The 27,700-nt window shown below is 46.5% G+C and overlaps 1 protein-coding gene across 1 annotated transcript in view; it reads right to left on the bottom strand.

The window, feature by feature from the left end:
- ATXN2L (ataxin 2 like) overlaps nucleotides 1-27,700 on the bottom strand; it is a 235,148-nt gene that overhangs the window by 86,729 nt on the left and 120,719 nt on the right. The window contains exon 8 of the mRNA XM_029607113.1: nucleotides 6,146-6,346. Coding sequence (XP_029462973.1) covers nucleotides 6,146-6,346 — 201 coding nt within the window. The remainder of the gene's footprint in view (nucleotides 1-6,145; nucleotides 6,347-27,700) is intronic.

The raw sequence follows: 27,700 nt of genomic DNA, 5'->3' as shown, positions 1-27,700 counted from the left end.
AGCAGATGAAATTTAATGTGGACAAGTGCAAGGTTTTGCATATAGGGATAAAGAACCCTTGCTGTAGTTACACGATGTTAGGTTCCATATTAGGAGCTACCACCCAGGAAAAAGATCTAGGCATCATAGTGGATAATACTTTAAAATCGTCAGCTCAGTGAGCTGCAGCAGTCAAAAAAGCAAACAGAATGTTAGGAATTATTAGGAAGGGAATGGTTAATAAAACGGAAAATGTCATAATGCCTCTATATCGCTCCATGGTGAGACCGCACCTGGAATACTGTGTACAATTCTGGTCGCCGCATCTCAAAAAAGATATAGTTGCGATGGAGAAGGTACAGAGAAGGGCAACCAAAATGATAAAGGGGATGGAACAGCTCCCCTATGAGGAAAGGCTGAAGAGGTTAGGGCTGTTCAGCTTGGAGAAGAGACGGCTGAGGGGGGATATGATAGAGGTCTTTAAGATCATGAGAGGTCTTGAATGAGTAGATGTGAACTGGTTATTTACACTTTCGAACAACAGAAGGACTAGGGGGCATTCTATGAAGTTAGCGAGTAGCACATTTAAGACTAATCGGAGAAAATTCTTTTTCACTCAACGCACAATAAAGCTCTGAAATTTGTTGCCAGAGGATGTGGTTAGTGTAGCTGGGTTCAAAAAAGGTTTGGATAAGTTCTTGGAGGAGAAGTCCATTAACGGCTATTAATCAAATTTACTTAGGGAATAGCCACTGCTATTAATTGCATCAGTAGCATGGGATCTTCTTAGTGTTTGGGTAATTGCCAGGTACTTGTGGCCTGGTTTGGCCTCTGTTGGAAACAAGATGCTGGGCTTGATGGACCCTTGGTCTGACCCAGCATGGCAATTTCTTATATTCTTATGTTCCGTGGATAGATGATATCCGCAACAATGGTGTAATGAAGCAGAGTAGGAAGTTGTAATCGTTGGACTAAATCTGCCAAAATAAAATTCCCTCCGGAAGTGGAGTCCACAAAAGCCAATGTTGAAAAAAAAGCACCAGCGTATTCCAAAGTTACTGGTATAGTAAATAGGGGAGAAGAGTCGTACAGCCTAGGATCAGCTCCCCAGAGATTCCTAGACTTGGAAGTTTCCCGGTTGCTCCTTGCACTGAGCCAGCATATGACCTTTTCTTCCACAATACAGACATAATCCTAAGGTACGGCGACGTCTTCTTTCCTCAGTTGTAAGTGGACTACGGCCAATTTGCATAGGTTCCTCTACACGATTAGTATGAACATCCGAAGATGGAACCACGGGATGAGAGAAAGATGGAGCTAATGTCACAGGTCTACGTATATCTTTAGTCTCTCGAACTCTTTGTTGAATTTGTCGATCAATATGACCGGTAAGGTCAATTAATTCTTCAAGATTATCTGGAAGATCTCGAGCTGCAAGCTCATCCTTGACTCGGGAAGACAACCCTTCTAGATAAATGCTATGCAGACTGTCTTCCCACCAACCTAGTTCAGAAGCTAAAGTACGAAATTCTACCACATAATCAACTAATGAACATGGATCTTGCCGTAAATTCAGAATTTCAGTCGCTGCAGTAGATTGTTGTGCAGGTTCATCAAACACTTGTTTAAAAGTTTTAATAAACTGCTGTAAATCTCCAAGTAATGGATCACCTCGTTCCCAAATTGGAGATGCCCATGCCATAGCTCTACCATCCAACAACGAGATTATATATGTCATCTTAATTTGATCATATGGAAATTGAGTGGGCTGTAAAGCAAACCTTATTAAGCAGTGAATTAAAAAACTCAGACACTGTTTCTCATCTCCTGCAAAACAAGGTGATGCAAACAAGTGCATCGAAACTGCTGGACCAGGAACCAAATTTGAAGCTGAAGATGAAGCAACCTCTGATAAAGAAGAATCTTGACGGCTGGCCAATCGCTCAACTGTTGCCGCTAAAAGATCCAAACAATGTTGCTGTTTTTGAATCCGCTGGCTATACCAGGAATGGCTTGAAGTCTAGATAAATCCACCGGATCCATGGACTTGGCAATCTGCTGAAAACGTGGATCCTTTGATCGGCTGATCAATATGAATTGAATAGCCGAGAGGCAGTTCAAGACAGGGAACAGTTTAAATACTGTAACTTGTATTTAATAGAACTTGGGAACAAATCTGAAGACAGAACAGCCAAGCAAAGTTCAAGTGACGAGACAAATCAGAAATCCAAACTGCATTGTGTCAGATGAGGACAGGAAACAGTTAATTTCCGAACAGACAATTTACACAAGTACTCAAACAGTGTAAACTGAGGAATCCAGTAATATAATTACTTAAAACACTAAATCATTAAATAACTAAACTGAGACTGTATAAAAATATAGATGAAAACAATAAAGATAACAGACTGACAGAGCATAAAAGTCAGTACAAGCCTCTTACAGTTGGTTTTAGTTGCCAAGGCAACGTGGATGCCTCGCTGGGACTTCTTTATAGACCTCTGGTCATGACGTACAGCTTGAGCTGCACCTCAAGGGGACCCCCATCTCCCATCAGAGTCCCTCCCTAACATGCGGCATGCACAACGCTCACGACCCTAAAATAAAATCCAACCCACCGGCCTGTGTGCATGCGCGCAATGGCGTCGCACATGTGTGCACACGCAGCGCATGCATCTCAACGTCATGCTCTATGACCAGACCGGCATGCAGCAAACCCCCAGCAACGCCGAAATCCCAGAAATCGAGAACGACCCAGCCCACCAAACCGAGCCACCCCGAGAGGAAAAACCCTGATTGCGGAACCTTAACAGCCAGCTAGTCTTGGACCTCCAGATTGAAGTCGGAGGCTTTCAGCCAGGCCCATCGCCGGGCACTAAGACCCTTGCCGGCCTCAAAACTTTTCTGGACTATGGTTTCCAGGCCCTCCTGGAACTGTTGTGGGAGGCCCTCAGGAAACTCCTGGACCAGAGCTTTTGGTTGTACTGGTTCACTACCCGCTATTCGGGCAATGAGCATGACCCCTTGGGAAACTTTCCGGGCCAGGGCGTCTAAGGCTCTATGGTCCTTCCCCGGAGGGGCAAAGGAGTGAAGGCGGGCTTTCTTGGCCTTTTTTTGGCCTGATTCTATTACCACTGACTGGTGAGGCAGCTGGCTCTTCTGAAAGCCAAGGGCCTGTTGCACTAGATAAATGGCATCTGTCTTTCTGTTGACCGGAGCCATGGAACCTGGATGCTCCCATAATCTGTAGAGGAGATTTAGGAGGACCTCGTATACCGGAATGGCCACCACCTCCTTAGGAACATCCATGAATTGGAAGAGTTCCAAAATCTTGTGGCAGGCATCCACTTCCGTTAGAAGGGGACGGTTTCCGCCATAGCCTGCACAAAGCTCACAAAGGATACGTCCTCAGGAGGCGAGCGGCGTCTCTCTTCTGGAGGAGAAGGCTCAGACAAAAGGTCTTCGGATGCCTCAGAGGATTGCTCGGAGGAGGCATCCCCTCAGGGGTCATAAGGGGCCTCCTCCTCACCACTAAACTGTCTGGGATGAGGAGGAAGGCCAAATCCCAGAGCGCAGGCATCGATGGTCGGTGAGGGGGAACAAACAACAGCTGTGTTGGCATAGAGGGCACCGGGAGGCCCGAGGGCCCAGGAATGGGATCTGGCATCGATGGCACTGTCCCTGGTGGCGAGCGTGGAGCCGCATCTTCCTCCTCCGAAGAACCTGGAATCAGGATTGTGTCGGAGGGAGGGACCAGTGGTGGATGGGGCAACGGAGGGCCTGCTGGTATAGGCTGCGTAGATAAGGCACGAAGCAGCAAGTCCAGCCTTTCCAAAGGCGCTCACATGGAGGGCGTCTGTGTAAGGACCGGCGTTGGCGGCTGCTGGAGACCCTGGAGGGCATTTAGCACTGCCTGTTGAACCGCGCAGTCCAACTCCTCTTGAAATTCAGGTGTGGGGGAGGAGAAGGCAGGCTGGGCATCACTGAAGCCTCCATGGGGGTCCGCGGGACCCTCTGTGCTAGACACCAGAACCGGGGGGGAAACGCCCTGGGCTCCCAGTTTTGGAGGATGGGGCCTCCTCCCCTAAGGGCTGGTTCTGAGGGGGTTCGGCCGAGGCCGCTGTCCCTCAGACGTCAGTGTTGACACTGGATAGTGAATTCCGTCAGTGTCTATGCTTCCCTCGATGCTTGGCTCGGTCCTTCTCCAGCACAGAGGAAGATGATCCAGAGGCCTTCGAATGGCCCGATGCCAGTGAGGGGCAATCTGCTGCCCCTTGATCATTGCGGCGGGGTGCCAAAGGCGAAGGTCCCAAGTCAGATCGATCCCTACGACGCGACGTACCAGGTACTGGAATTGATGAAGCCAACTGCTTGGAACCAAACAAGTGCTCCATCTTTTCCAGGCGGGTGCGCTGGCCATTAGGGGTCATCTGAGCACAGCTGGGACACTGGACATCGTGGGAAGGCCCAAGGCACAGAATGCAAACGTCATGTGGGTCCGTAATGGACATTGTCCGCGGACACTGGGGGCACTTCCAAAAACTGGTTGCCATTGAAAAAAGATGATGTACAGTTGGTGAGCAGCGGCCACCAGGAGACAGACGCTCGGGAACAGACCACAAAATGCAAAAAATGTACCTACCAAACGCAGGAGAAATCGATGCGCAATTACCCAAGGCAGGGAAAAACTGAAGAAAAATGGTGAATTTCTTCCGTGAAGGGAAAATTAATGAAGAGCTCTACAAACTGCGAGGCAACAGCACCGCGGAAAAAAGGAGACTGAAGGGGGACCCTGCATGGCTTCGCGGTTTGTGGCATGCTGGGAATGCTCAGTGTGCCAGTCAAAGGTTCTAGAAACTTTAAAAGTATTCCAAGGTGGTCTCCATCTGATGATGTCACCCATCTGTGAGGACTACCATCCTGCTTGTCCTGGGAGAACATTATGTCCTTCCCCCAAACATACTTCATGATCCATCAGGGAAATTGAAGTTGCAGCAGTAGGAACACTGCTAGGTCATGTTCTTGGCCAATAGCCTTAGTGACATAAAAACATCAGCCTTCTTTATGGAAAAGAGCTTGAAGCAGCCATTCAAAACAGATTACCTAAGAAAAAAAATTCTTGGACCAAACAATCAATGATAAAAAAAATCCTATTAAAAATAAAAACTAGTCATACCTTGATATTATAGACATTTATTATCAGTATTTTTCATTAGCTAGGATTTTCCCTATCTTGTTACAAACTATATGAACAGTTCCAAGTAAACGGGTAAGGATGGGTAAGGGATTATTAAGGGATGGTCTGTTATGTTTTAAAACTGTTAAAACTCAATAATACAAACTCAAGATTTATCACTATGCTTAAGAAAACCATTGAGCTCTGGAATGCAGGGTTGCCAACATGAGAAAGAAAAATATGTTAAAACACTGAGATAATATTGATCTGTCATGCTATTGTAAAAGTTAATGTTAAGGTTATATTAAGAGGCTCCAAGAAGGTCTCAGAGTGATTGTTCTTATGAAGTATTGTTATTAGGAAATAGTATGTAACATGCAATGTGTTGAATGTAATTTACTTATATATTATTTATGCTTATAATGTTGTAAAACCCCAATAAAAAAGATAACAAAAAAAACCCAAAAAACCCAACAGTGAGATAGGGTGGGAATGTGTGCTTTATCATCAGACAAAAATAGACCACGGGAGCCTTGTGGTGGCAGCTGCACCAAAACTTGCATATCCTATAAAAACCTTCTGGGCTTTTCCAGAACTTTTGAGAAAATGCTCCACATCAGTGCCGACAGATGACATCAACCATGTGGCAAATATATCCTGTTCTATATGAAGAAATGCCTCTTACAAGAATTTCAGCACTCCCTTATTTCTAGTCTATCCTTCAACCACATCAGAGAGAATCCATATTGTAAGGAGTACAAAGTATGTCTCAACCCTTCCAAAATCAGGGAGCAACTGGGAATGAATATGGTCACATGGAGGAGTGCTGAAACCTCCCAAGTCTTTCTTTAAGCCTGCAGAAGGAAGCATTATCTGTGGTCTAGACTGAAGAAAATCACCATAGAACCATGTGTTCTAGAACTGTCCTTTCAAACAATCTAAAGCTTCTGCGACAAACCAATATCACAGCAGTGTGTAATTCCATCTCACCTGCAGCCTAGGCTGGGACTATCCCTGTCAGAGCTCTGCCGTTGCACAGAGCTGTGCTTCTCCTCCTCTGTTCGCTCATCATCATTTTCCATGGCGATGCGCTGGCGGTACTGTGGGCTGGATTCTATCTCTCGTGCCAGCTGTGCTGCTCGTAATTCCCGCTGCCGAAACTCCTCTGTGTTGTCTTTTTCCAATGGGATTCTACAATTAAACCATAGATTAAAGGTTTTCTTACTGTCAATTTCCATTCTATTAATTCTAAGCAGTCTGTAACCACGGTCTGAGCATTGGATTATAATTCAGGAGACAGCCTGGGGCATGAGTTCAACTCTTGTTTCTGCTACCAATTCTATATAACCTTGGGCAATTTGCATTATTGCCCTATGCTTCTGCTGCATGGTTGAAAATAAAACACTTATCTTAATCTAACTTTTCTGACCACCAATTTAGCAAAGTCAGTCCCCAAATGGCTAAGACACCAGAACAAAGCAATAAAAAATACAGGAGATAGCCATCAAAAGTAGAGGAGAGACAGCTGCTATAGTAGTTAAAGCAGTGGGCTATGAATCAGGGAAGGCAGGGTTCAAATCCTGCTGCTGCTCCTTGTGACCTTGGGCAAGTCACTTCACTCTTCATTGCCTCAGGTACAAACAGATTGTGAGCCATCTGGGGACAGAGAAATATCTACGGTACCTGAATGTAATCCGCTTTGAAGTGTTTGAAAGGCAGAATATAAATTAAATACAATAAATAAAATAGTTTATGAAAAACTTTTAACATTTTTCCATTATGTGAAACCAGAGCTTGTACTGTATCTACTCGAGTACTCCACAGTTTCTGATCAAATTAGTAGCAAGGAACTGTTATTTGTGTTCCTACAGTGGAAGCACAAACTATTACTTTCACTTGATAAAATTATCTGTATAACATCGGCGATTGAGATGCTTTTATTGAGTAAAAATAATAGACCCTGCTAACTTAAAAGATTTTAAAACGCTGTACAGAGTGCAATTTTCAGAATGAGTGTTTGCTTACTGTAAACAGTGTTTTCCATAGATAGCAGGATGAATTAGCCATGCTGTCTGGGATGGCTGGGGTGGGGGCAGAGCGTCTCTCAAAAAATACAGAGCTTTGTTTGCACTGTGTGGCTGCACGGCATTCCCAGGCGACTGCCTGGTCTCCTCTGTCGATAAGATAGTCAGTGAAGTGCAGCAAAGACAAAGGCTGTCCAGGGAGGGTGGGATTGCATGGCTAAGTCATCCTATCTACGGAAAACACCGTTTATGGTAAGCAAACTTGCTTATTTTCCCCATGGATAAGCAGGCTGAATTAGCCATGCTGTCTGGGAGTCCCCAGCTTAGGGTTGTTATCATGCACAAACCTCTTGAGTATTTGCAAGGATGACAGTCATTTGATGTAGTTACTTAAGTTCTGTGTGCACACCTCGCAAATCTTGTGGACAGGCGCGAACTCTAGTGGCATGATGTAACACTGCTTATCTCACAGAGGAATCTGAAGCAGTTTGCTGGCGTAGACAATAATGAGATGTGAAAGTATGAAAAAAGGACCAAGTAGCTGCTTTGTAAATGTTCGACAAAGGCCCATTATGAAGATGTGCAATAGAAGCTGCGGCGGCTCTAAATTCATGTCTGTTGACTCTGGATTGAGTCTCGAAGGTTAGGACAAGTAGCAGAAGTGAATGCATTAAGTTATCCAGTTTGCTAATGTTCTTTTTGCTACTGATAACCCTGGAATATTTGGATTGAAAAACAAACAGCTGGGAAGCCCGGTTATTTGTTTCAGTTCTTTTCTTGTATTATGCCAAGGCTCTTTTACATTCTAATGTGTTAAGTAATCTTTCCCTGTCATTTTCACGAGGTCTTGAGAAAAACATAGTTAATGAAATCGTTTGATTCAGGTGAAAGGCTGAAACAATCTTTGGTAAGAAAGACAGTTGTGTACTTAAGGTGACTTTTTCATGGGATAATGATCTAGTGCTTGAAGTTCACAGACTCATCTCGCTGAGGTTATTGTGACCTAGAATAGAGGAGAAATAGCCTAGTGGTTGGAGCAGTGGGCTATGAACCAGGAGACCAGGGTTCGAGTCCTGATGTCGCTCCTTGTGACCTTGGGCAAGTCACTTTACCCTCCATTGCCTCAGGTACAAACTTAGATTGTAAGCCCTCTGGGGATAGGGAAATACCTACAGTACCTGAATGTAAACTGATGTGAAATCTCAGATCAAATGTTGGTATATAAAAATAAATAAATAAATAAATAAAATGTTAGAAACTTCAAAGAGGCAAACTCTAAGAGCTCAAAGGGTGGAAGCATAAAGGATGGGAGGTTTTGAGACTGGTGGGCAAAGATTTAAGACTCCCTTCATGAAAAATGACACCAACAGATGTTTGAAATCAGGGGCGGATTGGCCTATTGGGGATTCAGGCATGCCCTGGTGGGCCACCCCAATCACATGGTAGGTATTGGTCTCCACAGCCACATGCCTAGTATAGAATCGCGGCGACCAACAGTAGTCATGTGATATTTTTCAGAGAGCGGGAGCCTCCCCTGAAGCCCTCCTCTTAGTGTTTCTTTTGTATTTTCCCTGCGGCAGTAGCCGTGGTTCCATGGCCCTACTCACCATACTTGTGTTTCTGAAATATTTTATTGGTGTTTGGAAAATTTTAAAAAATTTGTATATGAGTTAAATTGCTTGATGTACTATTCATCAGCTGTTTTGAAATATATATATTTTAGTATGATTTTCCTATTGTGATTGATGTTTTATAGTTCTTGATTTTGTTTGATGTTTTATGGGGTATGATTTTTTTCTGTTTTTTGCATTGCATATAGTCTGATTTATTGTGATTTCCAGTTTAGTTTATGTCTGTACATTTCTGTTTACATTTTATGGTCCCTTTATTCTGTATTGGGTGAGGATCTATCTGTGTTTTGCATGAGAAGCCAGAGTGAAGTATTCTACTACTGAGTAGGGAGGATCTATAGCAGCCTGGCTTATTCTGTTTTCCTAATAGATGTATTGATGTTTTTGGGCCTGGTGTCATATTTGAAGGGTTGCCTTTTCATAAGTAGGGCTGTAACAGTGAGTGCTGGCAGATGATGCTGTTTTTATATGGGAGGTTTACTCATGACTTTGAGGGCTATGCCCAAGCCCAACAGGTGTTACAACAGGCCTAATACCATATCAGTTCCAACAGTCATTTTTGTTTTTGCAAGGGTTTTCTGGTTGGCACCAAAGCAATGTACATAAAAATAATACACACATTAATTTAAGTGATGTTTTACCTCCGAAGACTATACTATAAATTTCAGGTAAAATCTATTATTATTAATGCATAAATTTTAATTGTTTTAGGGGAGGGGAGAGAGGCATGCAAGCCTGTAAGACTTGCCCTTGGTTCCTAATACTCTCACACCAGCCCTGGTTTTGCTGGCTCCACATAGGAAAGCAAGGCTCCATCTAAAGCTGTGCTGCTATAGATCACTGACTCTCCCCAGTTTCAGTCAGGACTTTAAAAAAAAGAAAAAAAGAAAGAGAAAAAGTCCAGGAAACAGCATGGATTGCTTCTGGTGTCCGTCCGTCCCCCAGAGTAGATATGCAGAGTAGTAGCCTGGGAATCATAAAAGCAGCAGACATGCAGAGTCAATGGGAATATTCTGATGGGGTAGCGGAGAAGTCTAGGTAAATTACAGGCACAGAAAGGAAGGGGGTGAGTCAAGAGGAAATGCATGTGCACTGCTGGTGAGGTTTACTGAAAGGTGACTGGGCTGAGCTCCGAGAGGGGCAGCTAGCTGTGGAACCTGTGGGTCTCCTGAAGAGTGGTGGTGCACTGAGAAGGGTTGCAAATGGGAAAGGGAGGGGCTGTTGTAGGCTAGAAAAGGACTGGCAGCAAGCAAGAACTTTACATAGAGATGTGGCAATGCTGGGGCAGGAAATGGGGAGGGGGGGGGTGTCATTCACTGTCCGCGGGAGAGCGGACGAGCGCCTGCTCTCCTGGCGCGCGCACTGGCCCCTCGCCGGTGCGCGCAATGCAGTATTCAAATTAGGTGGCGCGGTAGAAACGGGGAAAAGGAGGCGCTAGGGACACTAGCGCGTCCCTAGCGCCTCCTTTTTGACAGGAGCCGCGGCTGTCAGCGGGTTTGACAGCCAACGCTCAATTTTGCCGGCATTGGTTCTCAAGCCCGCTGACAGCCATGGGCTCGGAAACCGGACGCCGGCAAAATTGAGCGTTTGGTTTTCGGCCCGACATCCGCGGGCCGAATACAAATTTTTGTTTATTTATTTATTTTTACACTTTTTTTTAAATTTTATTTTACTTTTTTTTACTCTTCGGGACCTCCGACTTAATATCGTCATGATATTAAGTCGGAGGGTGCACAGAAAAGCAGTTTTTACTGCTTTTCTGTGCACTTTCCCGGTGCCGGAAGAAATTAGCGCCGACCCAAAGGTCGGCGCTAATTTCTGAAAGTAAAATGTGCGGCTTGGCTACACATTTTACTTTCTGTATCCCACGTGCATACCTAATAGGGCCAACAACATGCATTTGCATGTTGAGGGCGCTATTAGGTGCCGTGGGTTGGACGCGCGTTTTCCTCCCCTTACTGAATAAGGGGTAAGGGAAAACGCGTGTCCAATAGCAGGCTAAGAGTGCGCTCCATCGGAGCGCACTGTACTGTATCGGCCTGTGTGTGAGCACATGAGCAGCAGTACCACAACAGCAAAATGTGTATATGTCTGAGACAGAGATAAGTGTTTGTGTCTCTCTAACACAAAGATGCACACTCTCTTTCTTGTTGTTAGTGTGTGGGTGTCCCTTTGTGTCTGAGAACAAGAGTGCATGTGTCTTTGTGAGAGACAACCACATACTGACAGTATTTGTGTGTATGTGCAAATAAATATTCCTCAATCTAAGTAACTGAGCAAATTTGGGTAAGTGTGTGTATGTGTGTGTGCCTGACACTGGTTGGCAGTGTGATTCATTACTTGGCAACTGGTTCAAGAGCTGAGTGGTTAACAAGAGACTTTGGCACTGTACCAGGATATCTATCTATATATGAGATGTAACCAAACTTGTGGGGAGACCTAACCAATTGAAAGGATGGAAGGGGGACGACAGCTCTTTTTGCTCATCCCTGCTTAAAGAAGTTCTCTACTTCTTATTTAGGAAAAATCTAAAATTTTATTTTGGAAATTTTTTGGCTCAGTTCTGCCAGGCTCCACGTCACATTATGTCTTTCTAAAGGCTCAACTGTTGAAGTATAAGCTGCAAGGAAATTATATAAGGGATTGAGGTACCCCATGGGCCAGTTTTGAAAAAAAATCCCCTGGGCTAGTATTTTCTTGCAATCCACCCCTGGTTGAAATGAATAGTCCATCCCTTAATGAAAGGTAGCTATAGTACTAAGGTATACTCTGATAGACTACGTTGCCAGCCTATTCGTAAACAGTAAATGTGGATACTCTACCAGCATTTCAAGGGGGTAGGAAAGCAGGTCTATTTCCCTTGACTGGCACCAATGAAGGTATATTTGCCACTTGAAAGCATAATTCTTCTTTGTGGGTGACTTCCTAGCGGACACTAGAATGTCCCATATACTTGATAATAAAAGAACGGTGACTTAATACCTCCCTCTCAACCTCCAAGTGTTATGAGAGGGAAACTAGGAGAGAGATCCCATTTGAGGGGATTGTGTGCCCTTGGGCCTCGGCAAGACTCCAAGACAGTGCCGAGGGTTGGCGAGACGTGTCCCAGCATGGGTGAAGACAAAGTCTGACCCTCTGCCGGACCTGCATGCTTCTGGAAGCCAACAACATAATGTTGGTTAGTGAACAGTCCTCCGACCGTTCCCAGCCCTTTCGGACCTGCCGCTGGGTATCAGCAAGAAGCTGCAGGCCGGACTGAGTATGAGGGCAGACGGAGGCCTTGTGACACAGAAGACTTAAGACGTGGACGAGAAGACTCTGGATATGGACAAGGAGCTTGGAAGACTCTGAACGAGGCGAGGAACTTGGAAGACTCTGGACGAGATGAGGAACTTGGAAGGTTCGGATATTGGCACTGTCTCTCAGGGCGCCCTACACAGCCCACCAACATGGGCAGAGCCAATGGGCTGGTCACGGACCGCCCTGTCCCTGTAGCACGCCCTACACAACCTGAAGAGGCTGGTCACGGACCACACGGAGAGAGGGACAAGCACAGGAAGGGAATCCAGCTGAGACGAAACTCCAATGACAAGAACAGGAACCAATGAGACGGATTTACCCCAACAAGGTGTCATCTGGAGAACCAAAGGAGCTGGAGGGTCAGGAGGACTCGGAACAAGCGAAGGAGGAACGGGACCTCGGAACATCAGGAAGTGGAATGCCAGGAGTCTGGAACATCAGGAAGAGGAACATCAGGAAGTCTGGACTAGGAACCTCGAAACATGAAGACATGTAACATCAGGAAACCACGAAGACTCAGGAAGCAAGACAAGACATGGAACTCCAACGAAGACCTGATGGAACGCTGGAAGATAAGACTTCCAGGAGCAGGAAACTCCAATGCAAGGCTAAGCAGGAGGACTGTTAGAGAAATGCTTTTATAGGGCTGAACGAGGAAACCGGGTGGAACTGAATTCCGGTGGGGCCAGGAGGACCCCACCTACGCTGCCCCTTTAAGAAGGGGAAGAAGACGCGGGCCTGCCCCTTAGGAAGGGGGCAGGACCTTGGAGAGCGGCCATGCTGCCGCAGAGACACAAGCAGGAGCAGGGAGAGCCTGATGGCGGCGTCCCTGCCGCAAGAAATCATTTAGGGGCAGCCCCAGGCCACAGGACAGGCCCCAGCGGTGGCGGCTCCATGCCGCTGAAAACGAGGCTGAAGACTTGCGGCTCCCTCCCGCGAGGAACATGAGGCGGGCTCCGGCTGCCGCAGAACGCAGCTTTGATGTCAGCGGCTCCGGCCGCATGGGTGGTAGGCAGCCCAGCTTTGGGCCGCACGGAAGCAGCAAGATGCTGTCAACATCAGCGGCCACTCGGCCGCGTGGGCAAGGCCCCAAGGTGTGGCTCCATGCCGCGGAAGTCTGTGGCCTCAGCCGCATGGAAGAAGGCAGTGCAAGGTAGGAGGCCTACTTGTGGGGAATAACTCCGCGGGCAGGAATCATAACACCAAGTCATCAGATGCAGGGAGGAATGCATGGGATGCAGGAGAGTGGACCCCCCCTTCCTGAGATAGTAGGTCTACAGTGTTTCCTAGAGAAATTAGTGTATGAACAGAAAAGTGAACTAGATAAGGAGTACCATGGTTGCCTGGGCCAAGCTGGAGATATGAAGACTAGATCTGTTTCTTCCGTGATGCATTCTGAATTGCTCGACCTATTAGTGGTATCAATGGATATGCATAAAAGAGGTCTCCCACCCAGGGAACGAGGAACGCATCCTATGAGAATCTGACCGGACTCGGGTACATGGAGCAAAACCTCAGCAGCTTCGATTTGTTTTCTGTGGCAAACAAGTCCATACAAGGGGTGCCCCATGTCCTGAAAAGATCATTCACCGCCTCTTGACGTAGAGACCACTCATGGGGATGAAAGATCCTACTGAGCCTGTTTGCTTCCATATTCACTACTCCAGGAAGGTAAATTGCCTGTAGTTGTATGGAATATGTTTCTGCCCATTCCAGAATCTGTACCACTTCCTTGCACAGTATCCTGCCACCAGACCCGCCTTCCTTGTTTATATAAAATATGGCTACTTAGTTGTCTGTGTGTATAATCACTCTTCTGACCTGAAGATGAGGTAGAAAGGTGTAAATTGCATTGCTTTTAACTGCTCTTAACTCCATTAGGTTGATCTGGAAGATCCTCTCTATTGAAGGCCATAGTCCCTGCATTTTCAGATCTAGCAGATGAGCTCCCCACCCTCTTGCGGATGTATCTGTGGAAAGTTTGAGTTGATGCATTGGGGTGCGAAATTGTGCTCTCATCCCTAAAAATTGATGGAGCTAGCCACCAGTTTATGTACATCTTCATGGATTGAGTCATAGCTACCTTTACAGACATAAGTTGGCTGTACTGGGACCATTGGGCTTTGAGCCCCCACTGCAGATGACACATTTGAAGGTTAGTGTGCGGAACATAAATGGCTGCTGCCATGTGTCCTAAGAGAATGAGTATTTGATGTGCTGAGGGGTGCAACTGTTGCTATAACTGAAGAGCTAGCTTGCAAAATATCTGGATCCTCTCGGTGAGAAAAGCTCTGCAAAGGATTGTATTTATCTTTGCTCCTATGAACTGAAGCACTTGTGTTGGCTGAAGGTTAGACTTCTCGTAGTTTATTATAAACCCTAGCTTTCCAGACAGCCTTTAGTCCTGAGTAGATGTGACAGAGGAATTTTGGATTTCGAGGTTATGAGAAGCCAATCGTCCAAATATGGGAAGACCTTTATACCCTTCCTTCTTAGGTAGGCCACAGCTATGGCTAGACATTTTGTAAACACTCTGAGGGCTGATGAGAGACCAAAAGGGAAGACTTTTTAAATCGGTAGTGTTGAGAGTTGACCTGAAAACACAGGTGGCACCAAAAATATTGGTGCATTGGGATGTGTGAATAAGCATCTTTTAGAACCAAGGAGCACATCCAATCATTGGGTTGTAGGAAGGGAAGAATAGTTTTAAGAGAAGTCATTTTGAATTTCTCCTTCCAAATGCACTTGTTGAGGGCATGGAGGTCCACTATGGGCCGGAGACCCCCCACTCTTCTTCAGGATGAGGAAGTATTGGGAATAGAGTCTCCTGCTGTGCTGGTGTTGAGGTAGCACCTGAATCGCTTGTTGATGAAGTAGCGCATGCACCTCCTATTGTAGAATTAAACTGTGTGTGTGATCCCAAAAAGGAAAATTAGTTCTTACCTGCTAATTTTTGTTTCTGTAATACCACTGATCAGTCCAGGCAAGTGGGTTTTGCATCTCTGCCAGCAGATGTAGGCAGAAAACAAAATCTTTGAGGCAATGCTACATAAAATGAGAGTGCCATCTGCAGTCCCTCAATATTGATCTGTATCCAAGCCAAAGATTAGATAGCATTCCCCTTTACCAGGGCGAACTGGAAAACCCAAGGTTGGATCCCCCTGAACTGGAGATCACCATAACTCCATTACCAAAACAGTCTCTGAACCACTTAACTCAAACATAACTGTTCAGCTGGTAAGAAAAGTCTTTAAAATACCAGGAAAAATCAGACTTTTGGCAGTAATACCAAAATGGGTCTCTGGACTGATCTGTGGAATTACAGGAACAAAAATCAGCAGGTAAGAACCAATTTTCCTTTCCTGAACATACCCCGATCAAGTCCAGACAAGCGGGATGTATCAAAGCAACCCTACACCAGGCACGAACCCGAAAGACCCCTCTCTCAACACACTTTCTCCGAAAGTCATATCATCTCGCGCCCAAACATTAAATCGATAACGTTTGGTGAAAGTATGAAGCGAGGACCACACCGCGGCCCTCCAGATCTCTTGGGGAGATGCCAACTGACACTCCGCCCAAGAGGCTGCCTGTGCTCTAGTCGAAAAGGCCTTAAGATCCATAGGAATGGCGCGACCCTTACAAATATAGGCTGAACAAATAGCCTCTTTCAACCAATAGGCCAAAGTAGCTTTGTAAGTTCTCGTCTTTCTTTGCTCCACCAAACACCACAATGAGATGGTCTGATCGCCGAAAGGAATTAGTGACCTTCAAATAACGCAACAGAGCGCGACACACATCCAGAAGTTGGAGATCTCTATCTTCTGAAGAATCTCTAGACTATTCCGGGAAACCCGGTAATTCAACTGACTGATTCACATGGAAGGCAGAAACCACTTTCAGCAAAAGGGAAGGCACTGTATGCAAGGACACCCTGTCATTAGTAATATGCAAAAAAGGATTGCGACAAGAGAGCCTGAAGCTCCAAAATCCTCCTGGCTGAACAAATTGCAACCAGAAAAACAGTCTTCAACGTAAGGTCCTTCAAAGAAGCTCATCCTAAAGGCTCAAAGGGTGCCTCACAGAGAACCTGTAAGACCAAGTTGAGGTTCCAGTCTGGACACACCTTCCGAACCAGAGGTCACACATGCTTAACCCCTTTCAGGAATCTGATGACATCAGGATGGGAGACCAAAGACTTGCCCCGCACACTACCCCTGAGACAACCCAAGGCAGAAATCTGGACATGGAGCGAACTATAGGCCAAACCTTTAGACAAGCCCTGCTGCAGGAAAGACAAAATATGCGGAACTGTCGCCAACAGAGGATCCAGCCGCTGCTGTAGACACCAGCTCTCAAAAACCTTCCAAACCCTGACGTAAGCCACAGAAGTAGGCGGCTGTCTAGCCTGGAGAAGAGTAGAAATTACTGGTTGCGAATAACCCTTCATGCGCAAGTGCCGCCTCTTAAAAGCCAAGTCGCGAGACAAGTGATCCTAATGATCCGAAAATATGGGTCCCTGCCATAGCAATCCCGGCAGATGAGCCAGTCAAAGAGGTTCATCCACCACCAGATACACCAGGTCTGCAAACCAAGGACGTGGCCACTCCAGCGCCACTAGCACTTCTGTCCCTGGATGCGCTTCTACAAGCCGTGACACTTGACCTATGAGTGGCCATGGAGGAAACATACAGAAGGATTCATGTAGGCCACGGGCACACTAGAGCATCTACTCCTACCGAACAGACTTCCCCTTCTGTGACTGAAGAACCTCACCATCTTTGCATTGGCCTGGGTTGTCATGAGATCCAGCTGAGGAACACCCTATCTAGCACAAATGTGATTCCAGGCTTCCGGGGACAGTTCCCATTCCCTGGGATCCAGCTGTTGTCGGCTTAGGAAATCAGCCTGCACATTGTCTACTCCCACTACAAGGGAGATCACAATTCCCTTGAGGTGACCCTCCACCCACACCAACAATAGCTGAGGTTCTCGAGCCACTGCGTGATTCTTCATTCTTCCTTGTCGGCTGATGTACATTGTCTCATTGTCCGAAAACACTTGAACCATCCGACCCTGAACCAGAGGCAGAAACACGTCTAGGCCCCTGTACTCTGCTCTAGTCTCCAGACGATTGATGGACCAGGCCATCTCCGCCACTGACCAAAGCCCCTGGGCCGACTGCCTGGAATCTGTTGTCACCATCACCCGATCCGGAGCCTCCAAGTCCACTCCCCTTTCCAAGTTGTTCCTCAACAGCCACCATGGAAGACTGGACCTGGATTCTTTTAGAAACGGGAGCAGTAGATAATACTGTTCCGACATCGGATTCTATCTGAACAAAAGTGCCTTCTGCAATGGAGACATGTGAGCAAAGGCCCAGGGAACCAGATCCAACGTCAAGGCCATGGAGCCCAGCACCTGCAAGTAATCCCCGACCCTTGGCATTAGAAGACACAACAGCCAGGTCACCTGCGCCTGCAACTTCGACAATCTGTCCGCTCAAAGCGGGCTCCTAGATAATTCAACGACTGAGACAGAGCCAGGTGACTCTTTGCCACATTGATCACCCAACCCAGAGAGCTGAGGGTGTTTATCACTTGTTGCAAGGAACGACTGCACTCCTCCTCAGTCTTCACCCGGCTAAGCTAATCATCCAGATATGGATGGATCAGAATCCTTTTTCTTCACAAGGTTGCTGCCATCACCATCACCACCTTTGTGAAGGTTTGGGGAACCATGGCCAATCTGAAGGGAAGAACCCAAAACTGGAAGAGCTGGCCCAATACCTTGAACTGCAGAAATTTTTGATGGTCCTTTTGAATGGGAATATGCAGATAAGCTTTGGTTAGATTCAAAGACGCCAGGAATTCTGCTTTGTGAACCGCTGCAATAACCGTACGCGTCATCTCCATCTGGAAACGTGGCACCCGCAAGCTTACGTTTACTTTTTGCAAATCTAAGATGGGACAGAAGGTGCCCTCCTTTTTTGGAACCACAAAATAGATGGAGTACCTTCCCTGCCCCTGCTCACTCAGCGGCACCAGAAATATGGCCTCTAAGCTTATCAACCTTTGCAGAGTCCCCTCTACCACTCCAGTTTGCTTTAAGAAGAGCAGTGGGATTCCAGAAAGGCTCCTCTGAGCAGGCGCGAAAATTCTAAGGTGTAACCATGTCTTACAACCTCCAGAACCCACCAGTCCAAGGTAATCTTGACCCACTCCTCATAAAAATGTGACAACCTGACCCCTACCGCTTCCAGCCAGGAGTGGGCGAACCTGGCTTCTTTGAGAGGCCTTACTCCCTCCAGTCCCTTGACTGGACCTGCTTCTGGCAGACCTGCCGGCACCCCGAAATGTCTGCTGCTAACCTGACGACTGCTTGGAACCCGAGATGGAAGTCCATCTCCTGGTCCAAAACCTCGATTCCCAAAAACGGGATTGGGGTAGAAAGACCTTTTTATTGTCCTTATCCTCTAGCAGTCTATTTCCCTCGGTTTCTCCCAGGGACTTCATCAACTGATCCAGCTTCTCCCCGAAAAGCAGCTTCCCCTTAAAAGGAAGATTGCATAACTGAGTCTTGGACCACATGTCCACCAATTGCGCAGCCACCACTGAGACCATGCTCCTGGCCGATGTTTACACCAATCACACAACGCATCTGCCAAATAAGCCACCCCCCACTTCCAGACAAGCCGCCTGATCAGGGGAGAGCACGCCCAATGAGGCCTGCTCCTGAGGCTTCTGAATCCAGCACAAGCAAGCCCGCTGCATCATGCTAGCAAACTGCGGCTCGCAAACTCAAGGCCGACACCTCAAACATGCTCTTCAATTGAATTTCCAATTTGCGGTCCTGGACATCCTTCAGAGCAGCAGACCCCGCCACTGGAACTGTAGTTTTCTTAGTTAACGCAGAGACTGCCACATCCAATTTAGGAGTCTTCAGGCGGCCCAAATGATATTCCAGCAAGGGGATAAAGCTTCGCCACTGCCCTATCGACCTTCAAACCTGCTTCTGGGAAATCCCACTCCCAGCTAATCACCTTCTGAATCTTTTTAGATATGAAAAAGGCACTAGGCGAACCTGCAGCCCCATCCAGAACCGGAGTGACATTTTCATTATCTGACTCTTCCTAAATTAGCTTCACCCCCAATTCTTGCAACACTTGAGGAATAAGGGGCCAAAGCTCCTCCTCCTCAAACAGATGGACCACCCGAGGGTCATCCCCCTTGATCCTGGGTCCCTCCATGAGGTCTGGATAATCCTTGCTCACATCTGGATCCAGAGTCTGACTCCCGTCCGGGCCCCTATCCTGGGGAGACGCAGCATTCTCCTGTATCTCATCCGAGGAATCCAGATCCCTGGGGTCACCCTCTGCACAAGCACCACACAACCTCAGGTGTTTGAGGACATGTCCAGAACCACCCGCTGAGGCCAGCCTAGGTTCTGGACATGGAGCGAGCCTCGAGCATCAGCAGGACAAATTTGAGACTCCGAATCCACTAACTCCTCCTGACCATGCACAGAAGAGTGGGGGAGGAGAGAACTGGATTCTTGGCCAACCGGGGTCCCCCTGGTTGCGATCCCCCTCAGGAGCAGAAGAAGCGGAGACTACCTCCTTTGCACCTGCCACGGGCCCCGCGGATCAAGCAACCCTCCTAGCCTTTGAAGCCTTCACGACGATCCTTCTCCACCGCCCCCCCCCCACACAACTTGTGCAGAGGGCATGGGAAATCAAGTGTGCAGACTAGAGCCCACAGGCCTTTCAAGCCTCCATGCGCGGATTTTCTGGTATGAGGTCCACTGTTGACACTCAGCCCTAGCGCATCGCCGCGAGGAAAGCCACACCATGTGACCACCCTGCCAAGCCGTGCGACTGCGTTGACACAGGTGGCACACTGGAGAAAAGAAAAAAAAAGAAAAACAGTAATGGCCCGAATGCTGCACGACAAGCGCAAGGCACACCAAACTTTCCCCACCAGGGAAAAAATAAAGTCACTCATAGCCCACCTCACTCTCACCCTCCTATCAACCCTGGAAGCTCTCAACAAAAGCAAAAGGGATACTTCCCTAAACAGAGCCTGCAGCGGGCAGGAGGGAACTTCGGGGCACCAAGAGTAAGCCAGTCCCCTAGCTATCAAGGTCCCCTGAGGTAGCGGGCCATAACAGCCAGGGGTATCCATGCCCTTGGTCACCCGGCTCAACCAGAGGGATGGTTGAGCCGGGTGACAAATGAATCTAGCACCTCAGAGAGCTGATCCAAATTTCCAAGTCTCAACAATCAGCTAGAACTGCAGGTTTGCACCTCCACTATCTGCTGGAGACAGAGAAATTCTGAGGGACTGCAGGTGGCACTCTCGCTTATGTAGCAGTGCCTCAAAGTTTTTGTTCTCTGCCTCTATCTGCTGGTAGGGATGCAAAAGCCACTTGTCCGGATTGATCTGGGTATGTTCAGGAACTATGGAATGAGTGGGGGAGCGATGGGTTCCTTCTGAAGTTTATTCTAATGTGATGAAATCCCAGACACTGTAGAAATGGGATAGTCTGTCCCCCACCCTTAAGCACAGCTGTGGCCAAACTATGTTTAAAAATTCTGTCATGGCTTTTTGTTTGGGCCCTGCTGTTGCTTTTGCATACGCTGGCCTCTGGGTTGGACTTGCTGCCCTTGTTGCCTCGAGGACTGGTAAGGTGACGGTCTGTAGGGACTGTACGACCTATAGGGACATCTTTGATAAAAAGGCTTTTTATAATTGGAGTCGTACCTCTTAGAGAAGGACCGCTGCTCTGATGGTGAAATGAGCGATGAGACTGCTACATTCTGTTCTTTCAACTGGGAGACAGTCTCTCACAGCTGATCCCCGAACAAGTTATCCCCTTTACAAGGCTAGTCTGCCAGTATGTCATGTACATCTTCTTGGATAGCACTGGCGCGGAGCCAGGCTATCCTGCGGGCTGCTATTAACACCACTGATGTACGAGTGGAAGTTTCGAATGCCTCATAAATGGTACGAAGATGATGTCTTTCTATTAAAGGCTGAGGAGGAGCTTGGACACCCACTGCTGGTGTAATGTGTGGCTTGAGGGTTTGCAACACTCATAGGTACTGCGTAATGTAGAATTGATTTTTGTTGTATTTTTGCATTAAGCAATGCTGCTTGAAAAACTTCTCCCCCAAATTCATCCAGGCATTTATTGTCTTTGCCTGGAGGATTGTTGGAATGTAGCCTCTTATTTTTTTGCCTTTTTTCATGGCCGATTCAGCAACCACAGATGCGTGTGGGAGTTGAATTGTGCCATAATGAGGTGATTTCCTCATGCGGAATTTTAGGTCACTTTTTCAGGAGATGGAGTAGCCTGAAGACTGGGATTCCCCAGGCTTGTCCATGACTGCATCAAGAACAGAAATGCTGTAGGTTCCATTTCCTCGGACCTTGGATCTGACACCTTTCTAGTCTACTTTTAAGGATGGAGCCAACCTTTTTGACAAACTTGGAATAAGTCAAGTCTTCTGGAGGTGATGAAGGCTTTGGCATGTCCTCAGGGGGATCAGATGGAATTCCCACCGAAGTACCCGGGGAAGTCTGAGGAGAATCCAAGGCTTGTCTGGTTCCGGGGAAAAACTTGGATCCGGGTGTTTCTGGTTTTGCAGACTACTATGGTCCTGAACTGGAGAAGAAGGAATGGAAGGTGAGCAGAAACCTTCCGCTGATGGACCAAGCGTAGGCGCAGATGACGGCTCCCTTCCAGGGAAGAAACAGTTTGCAAAATGGTTGAAATTTGGGGCATGGCTTGTGCGGCCAGTCCCACAATGCATAGGGAATGTTTCTCCTTTGATGATGGAGTAGCCACATTTCCTGCTGCCCCAATATGTGAAGGAAGTTTCTTAACCATCTTCTTAGATGGTGCTAATGCTGCAAGCAAGATGGAGGAATCTGGACTCTTGTGATGCTTGGAAGGTCCCAAGCATCACAAGGGGTTTATAGGTTGACTTATGTCTATTAGTTAGAGGTTCTTGTAACTGAGGTAACTGCCACTTTTGTCTGGAGATGGATGAGATGTCCAAGTAGACCCTCTGAGAAGATGTAGAGGATCTATCAGAAACTGGACGTACTGGGGAAGATAGGACCTCCTCAACTTCTGAAGGATCAGAAGCCAACAGTTCCTCTGGCAGGAATACTATTTGTGGATCCCATTGCCAATCGGTTGGAGATTTTGAGGGATGGTGGTTGGAAGCTTGGTCACTTCCCCAATGCGCTATGGGTCGAGGCCTGCTTTGGACGCTTTAAGTTTATTGAAGATTGCTGCATGTGCGTCGATCATGGCTTATGCATTGTGGCCTGCTTGTCCTTAGACGTTTGCGCCGAGGTTTGTGGCATTGGATCAGTGCTTTGTGATGTGTCATATGCCCAGGTTAATGCGATGCAGATTCTTGATTAACAACGTTGTGCTTTGGTGAGTCATAGGTTGAGATGTTTCCTGACTCCCGATGCCTTTTGACAACACTTTAGTTGACACCTTTGCCCCCTTATTTACTTTAGAAACAGCTCGAGTCATCTTGGACACTCGGAGCTTTTCCACCTTGCCCTGCTTACCCGAAGTACCTGAAGATGGTATCGGGCCCACAGATGACACCCTTTCCTTTTGCCTGAGGTGTTGTGTTTTAGGACCCAGTGATGAATGGGTTGACTGATGTGCTGAAATTGGGGCACTGGAACCCAAAGTACCACCTTCGGTCTCTCTCAGCCTAGCTATCTTTGCATTCCATTGTTCTGGGCCCTTGGAGACATCCTGCCGCAGTCATGGCACATCGATTGCTCGTGATCAGATCCCAAGCACAGATAGCAATAATTATGTTTATTGTAAACCGGCATGATGTGACACTCTCACGAATGCCGGTATAGAAAAAAGTAAAATAAATAAATGTCCATCTGAGACAGATGGAACTTTGCCACACTGGCAATATTTAAATCTTTGGAGCCATGTGAGCACTGGAAAGTGCTGTTGAAGGTTTGCCAAAGTGAAAAGAAGAAACTTTGAAGAGAATAAATGCGAGATAAGTTGATCCGTGCTTCCAGTGAACTGCACGAAAAAGAAGAACTGAGGAGACCAGACAATCACACGGGAACAGCTGAGCAAAGCTCTGTATTCTTTGAGAGAAGTTACGCCCCAAAACTGCCCAGAGGATGTCCCAGATAGCATGGCTAATTCAGCCTGCTTATCAACAGGAGAACAAAAGGTCATGGCGTCAAAATCTCAGTGTTAATTCCATCTAAGCTAGAAATTGATATATGTGCCTGAGCTTGAGAACCAACATGGAGAAAGTAACTGACCCAGAATCCTCTGCTATCTTAGCCTTTCTTGGCTATATGAACTTCAAATGCCTTACTGAGCCTGACCTGCAGGAATTCCAAGGACACCTGGACAGCAGTTGAAGCTGGCGACACACTGTGATGCCTAATTATAGGGTCACAAAAGCAGAAGGCAACTGTTGGAGCATCAGGCTATACTGACACTATAGAGGCACCATTTTCAGGGGCATTTGTAAACACATCCTAAGATATGATAATTGCCCTGACCAACAAGATTCTAACAGAACAAAGGACTATCTAAAGAGTGATGGTAAATGGGCCCCACCTTGGAGAAATAATCAAGGTAGCTTAGGGATAACCTTATCATGCTGTTGATGTGACAACCTATGTAAATTATTCTCTGGGTAGTCACGCACTCTTAGAATTTCTAACCTAGTACTATATTGTATAAAAGAAGGATCAGTTCATGTATACAAGGAGATGCTGGTGGTCTGTTTGTCAGAGAAATGACATCCAGCATCTCCCAAGAATACTTATATTGATCAATAAAAAAAATTATACTTTCTACAAAATCTAAGTGTGCTTGTATCCCTGGATATAAGTGTCATAAAGAATGGCTTGGCGCTTAAAATCAAAAGAGCAGAAAAAACTACTGGGTCAAAAAAATGTAAAATGTACTTCAAGAGAATATTTGTGCTGCAAATAAGTATTCTCAGATGCGCTGGCACTAAACTAATTCTTTTAAGGCAGCCACTTTTGGCTTGAGGATGGAGCTGTGTGCATAAATTTGCGTAGTTTTTAAATACTTCAGTGTGTGTATTATCAAGAATTTTAATATTAACAATCATTTATAAAAAGGAGCAGAAAACGTTCATGAACAGCACAGAAGCATTTTATTATCTGCCAGACTAATGAAGCCGTTTCATTTGAACTTATATGCTTGATAATTTGAGAAATAATGAAAAACCTTCCTTGAAAAAGAGTTGGGAGAAGAAAATCTTCATTCTGTGAAGCACAGATAGCTACTGATGCTTACAAGTAAAGCCCTGACCTCGATGCAGTAAGGGCCATAAAATCCAGCCCTTGCCATGAATTCTCATCTCCATTAATAGGCGGTAGTGGTTGGCCTGGTGCACAATGCACAGCTTGAGACAATCCATTGCCAAGAGGAGAGCATCAGCACTTCATGCCATGTCTGCCATCCAAACCCAACTGCATTTTAAACCATACTGCACTAACGTTTTGTGCAATCAAACCGCGAGTTTGGCACAGGCGGCAGACATGACATGAAGAGCTACTCTGCTCCTGCTAGCTGGGAGAGAGGAAGAAAAGGATTAGCCTAAGGAGGAGGAAAACTGCCCTGGGTGGAATGTGACAGAACATGTGGATGAACTTGGGTGTCAGTAAACTTTTTTTTAGCATCCAAAGAAACCTACTACTCCGATTTAATTTCATTCCCTATATCCTGCCCAATGTTTTATTTTTGTTGCGTTTTCACTAATTTTTCTCATCTTGCCCCTTTTCTTTTGCTTATTTCATTTTTGCCTTTATTCGGTTTCTCCCACCCCTCTCCTTCCCTATTCTCTTCTTCACCACTTCTTTTCCTCTGGGCTGGCGGTGGCAGTAGCACCAGCAACAGCTCCTCCCAGCCCAGGGGCCAGTGTAATAAAAGTAGCTCATCTCACAAGCAAATGCAGCATCTTCTTCCAGCTTGTCTCAGTAGCATGTGCCAATTTTTAGGCAATTTTCCACTCCTGGACAAAAAATGGTGAGAGATGAAAATGGGGAAATGATATGGAATGAGGGAGAGAGGATTGAGGATGGGGATGAGAAAGGGAAAACATGGGAGGTTAGGATGAGTGATGAAGCTACATGAGAAGAAAGGCAGAGGATAAAATTGGGAGACAATTGAGAGACTGGAGAGAGGAAAAACTGCAGCAAGGATCAAATAGGATATAGAAGGAAAATGAAAATCTGGAAAGAAGAGAGAAAACAGAGGACTGGAAGCAGACAAGAAAAAGCACTAAGAGGGAAGGAGATAGAATGTAGTGAGACAAGGTTAAGTGAGGAAAGACAAAGAGAAAAAGCAATGGAAAGTAAAGAGGAAAAGTGAGATCGAGACAAGAATGAAAGAAAAGCAAAAAAAATTATAAAAAAAAAATAGTTTTCCAACCTTTCTGGTCTATTTGTAGAAGGAAAAACAGTTTTACATCTTAAATGTAAGATATTAAAGCATATTCATGCAAATGGGCTGCATAATTGCCACAGAATTTAAATCTTTGCTGTATAATTTCTGAAGTCTTACCACAGAATTTACCTGATTCATCTTTAGAAACTGGGGACTCTGAAGAAAGTAATTTATTAGTGAAGGGATGTAATAAAGGAAAATTGGTTCTTACCTTACCTGCTAATTTTCGTTCCTGTAGTACCAATGATCAGTCCAGACCGCTGGGTTGTGTCTCCCTTCCAGCAGAGGGAGTCAGAGAAAAAAAACTGAAAAGGCACCCCTCTTAACCTGGTGTGCCACCTGCGATCCCTCAGTATATACGATATCAAAGCAGAATAACCAATAAAGGAGAACAAATCCCCAAACATAACAATCAGTGGCTACAACAACACGCGCGGTAAAAGAAACAAACCGTACCACCGCATAACATAGCAATCAAAAAGATTCCTTCCCATGCCTGTAAAGAACTCTGCCGAGGTAAGAAGAAGAAAGAAAACATACAGAAAAAACAGACTCTCCAAAAAACCCAAGGGTGGGCATCTGGACTGATCCTTGGTACTACAGGAACGAAAATTAGCAGGTAAGAACCAATTTTCCTTTCCCTGTACGTACCAGGATCAGTCCAGACCGCTGGGATGTACCAGAGCTGCCCTAATTGGGGTGGGATCTGGAGAGTCCCGCACGAAGAACACTGCTGCGAAAACAGTCGACCTCCAGATCCCGGACATCCACACGATAAGGTTTCGCAAAAGTATGCAAGGATTTCCAAGTGGCTGCTCTACAAATCTCCTGTGGCGAGACAGACAGGCTCTCCACCCAAGAAGCCGCTTGAAACCTGGTAGAGTGCGCTTTCAAGCCTTCTGGTATGGCACGCCCAGCGCAAAGATAAGTGGAGGAAATGGCCTCCTTCAACTACCTAGCAACCGTAGCTTTGGATGCCTTGTGTCCCTGTCTAGGACCAGACAATAAGGCAAACAAATGATCCGATAATCGAAAAGCATTGGTCACCTCTAGATAGCGAAGGAGAACCCGGCGCACATCCAACTTATGCAGATCCTTATCCATCTCAGAAGTCTGATCCAAATTCGGGAAAGCCGGTAACTCTACCATCTGATTGACATGAAAAGCCGATACCACCTTGGGCAAGAAGGAGGGAACGGTCCACAGCGAAACTCTGGAATCCGAAATACGAAGATATGGATCCCGACACGACAAAGCTCTGAAATTTGCCGAGCGGAGGTAATGGCTACCAAAAAAACACAGTCTTGAGTGTCAAATCCTTCAATGTAGCCCGCCGGAGGGGCTCAAAAGGAAGACCACATAAGCCCTTAAGAACTAAATTCAAGCTCCAGGCAGGACAAATTTGTTGTACCAGCGGGCGCAAATGCTTGGCCTCCTTCAAAAAACGGGACACATCTGGATGCGCTGCCACCGAAAAACCATCAATCCTGCCCCACAGGCAACCCAGTGCCGCGACCTTCACCCGGAGAGAACTGCAAGCTAGACCTTTCTTCAGCCCCTCCTGCAGGAAGGATAGGATGTGTGCCACCGAAGCCAGTCACGGGGGGACGTTCAAACCTTGGCACCAAGAATCGAAATCTCTCCAAACACGAATATAGGCCAACGACGTGGACAATTTCCGTGCTTGCAAGAGGGTAGAAATAACCGAATCCGAATATCCCCTCTTCCTCAATTGCCTCCTCTCATAAGCCAGGCCACTAGACAAAAGCGATCCGCTCGATCTAAAAATACTGGACCTTGTCGAAGAAGATTCGGAAGGTGGGTGAGACGCACCGGACCGATCGCCAACGAGATCAGATCCGCAAACCACGGCCTTCGGGGCCACTCTGGGGCTACCAGAATGGCAGACCCCAAGTGGTTCTCTATCTGACGCACGATCTTGCCCACTAGTGGCCAAGGCGGAAACACAAGGCGGAAACCGCGAGGCCATGGAAGGACAAGAGCATCCACTCCTTCCAACCCGTGGTCTCTCCGATGACTGAAAAACCGGGGCGCCTTTGCATTTGTCCGAGTTGCCATCAGGTCGAGATGTG

Source organism: Rhinatrema bivittatum, chromosome 6, assembly GCF_901001135.1.
Source record: "Rhinatrema bivittatum chromosome 6, aRhiBiv1.1, whole genome shotgun sequence".
Taxonomy (NCBI): domain Eukaryota; kingdom Metazoa; phylum Chordata; class Amphibia; order Gymnophiona; family Rhinatrematidae; genus Rhinatrema; species Rhinatrema bivittatum.
The sequence above is the reverse complement of the archived record's forward strand: the minus strand, read 5'-3'. Positions and strand labels throughout refer to the sequence as shown.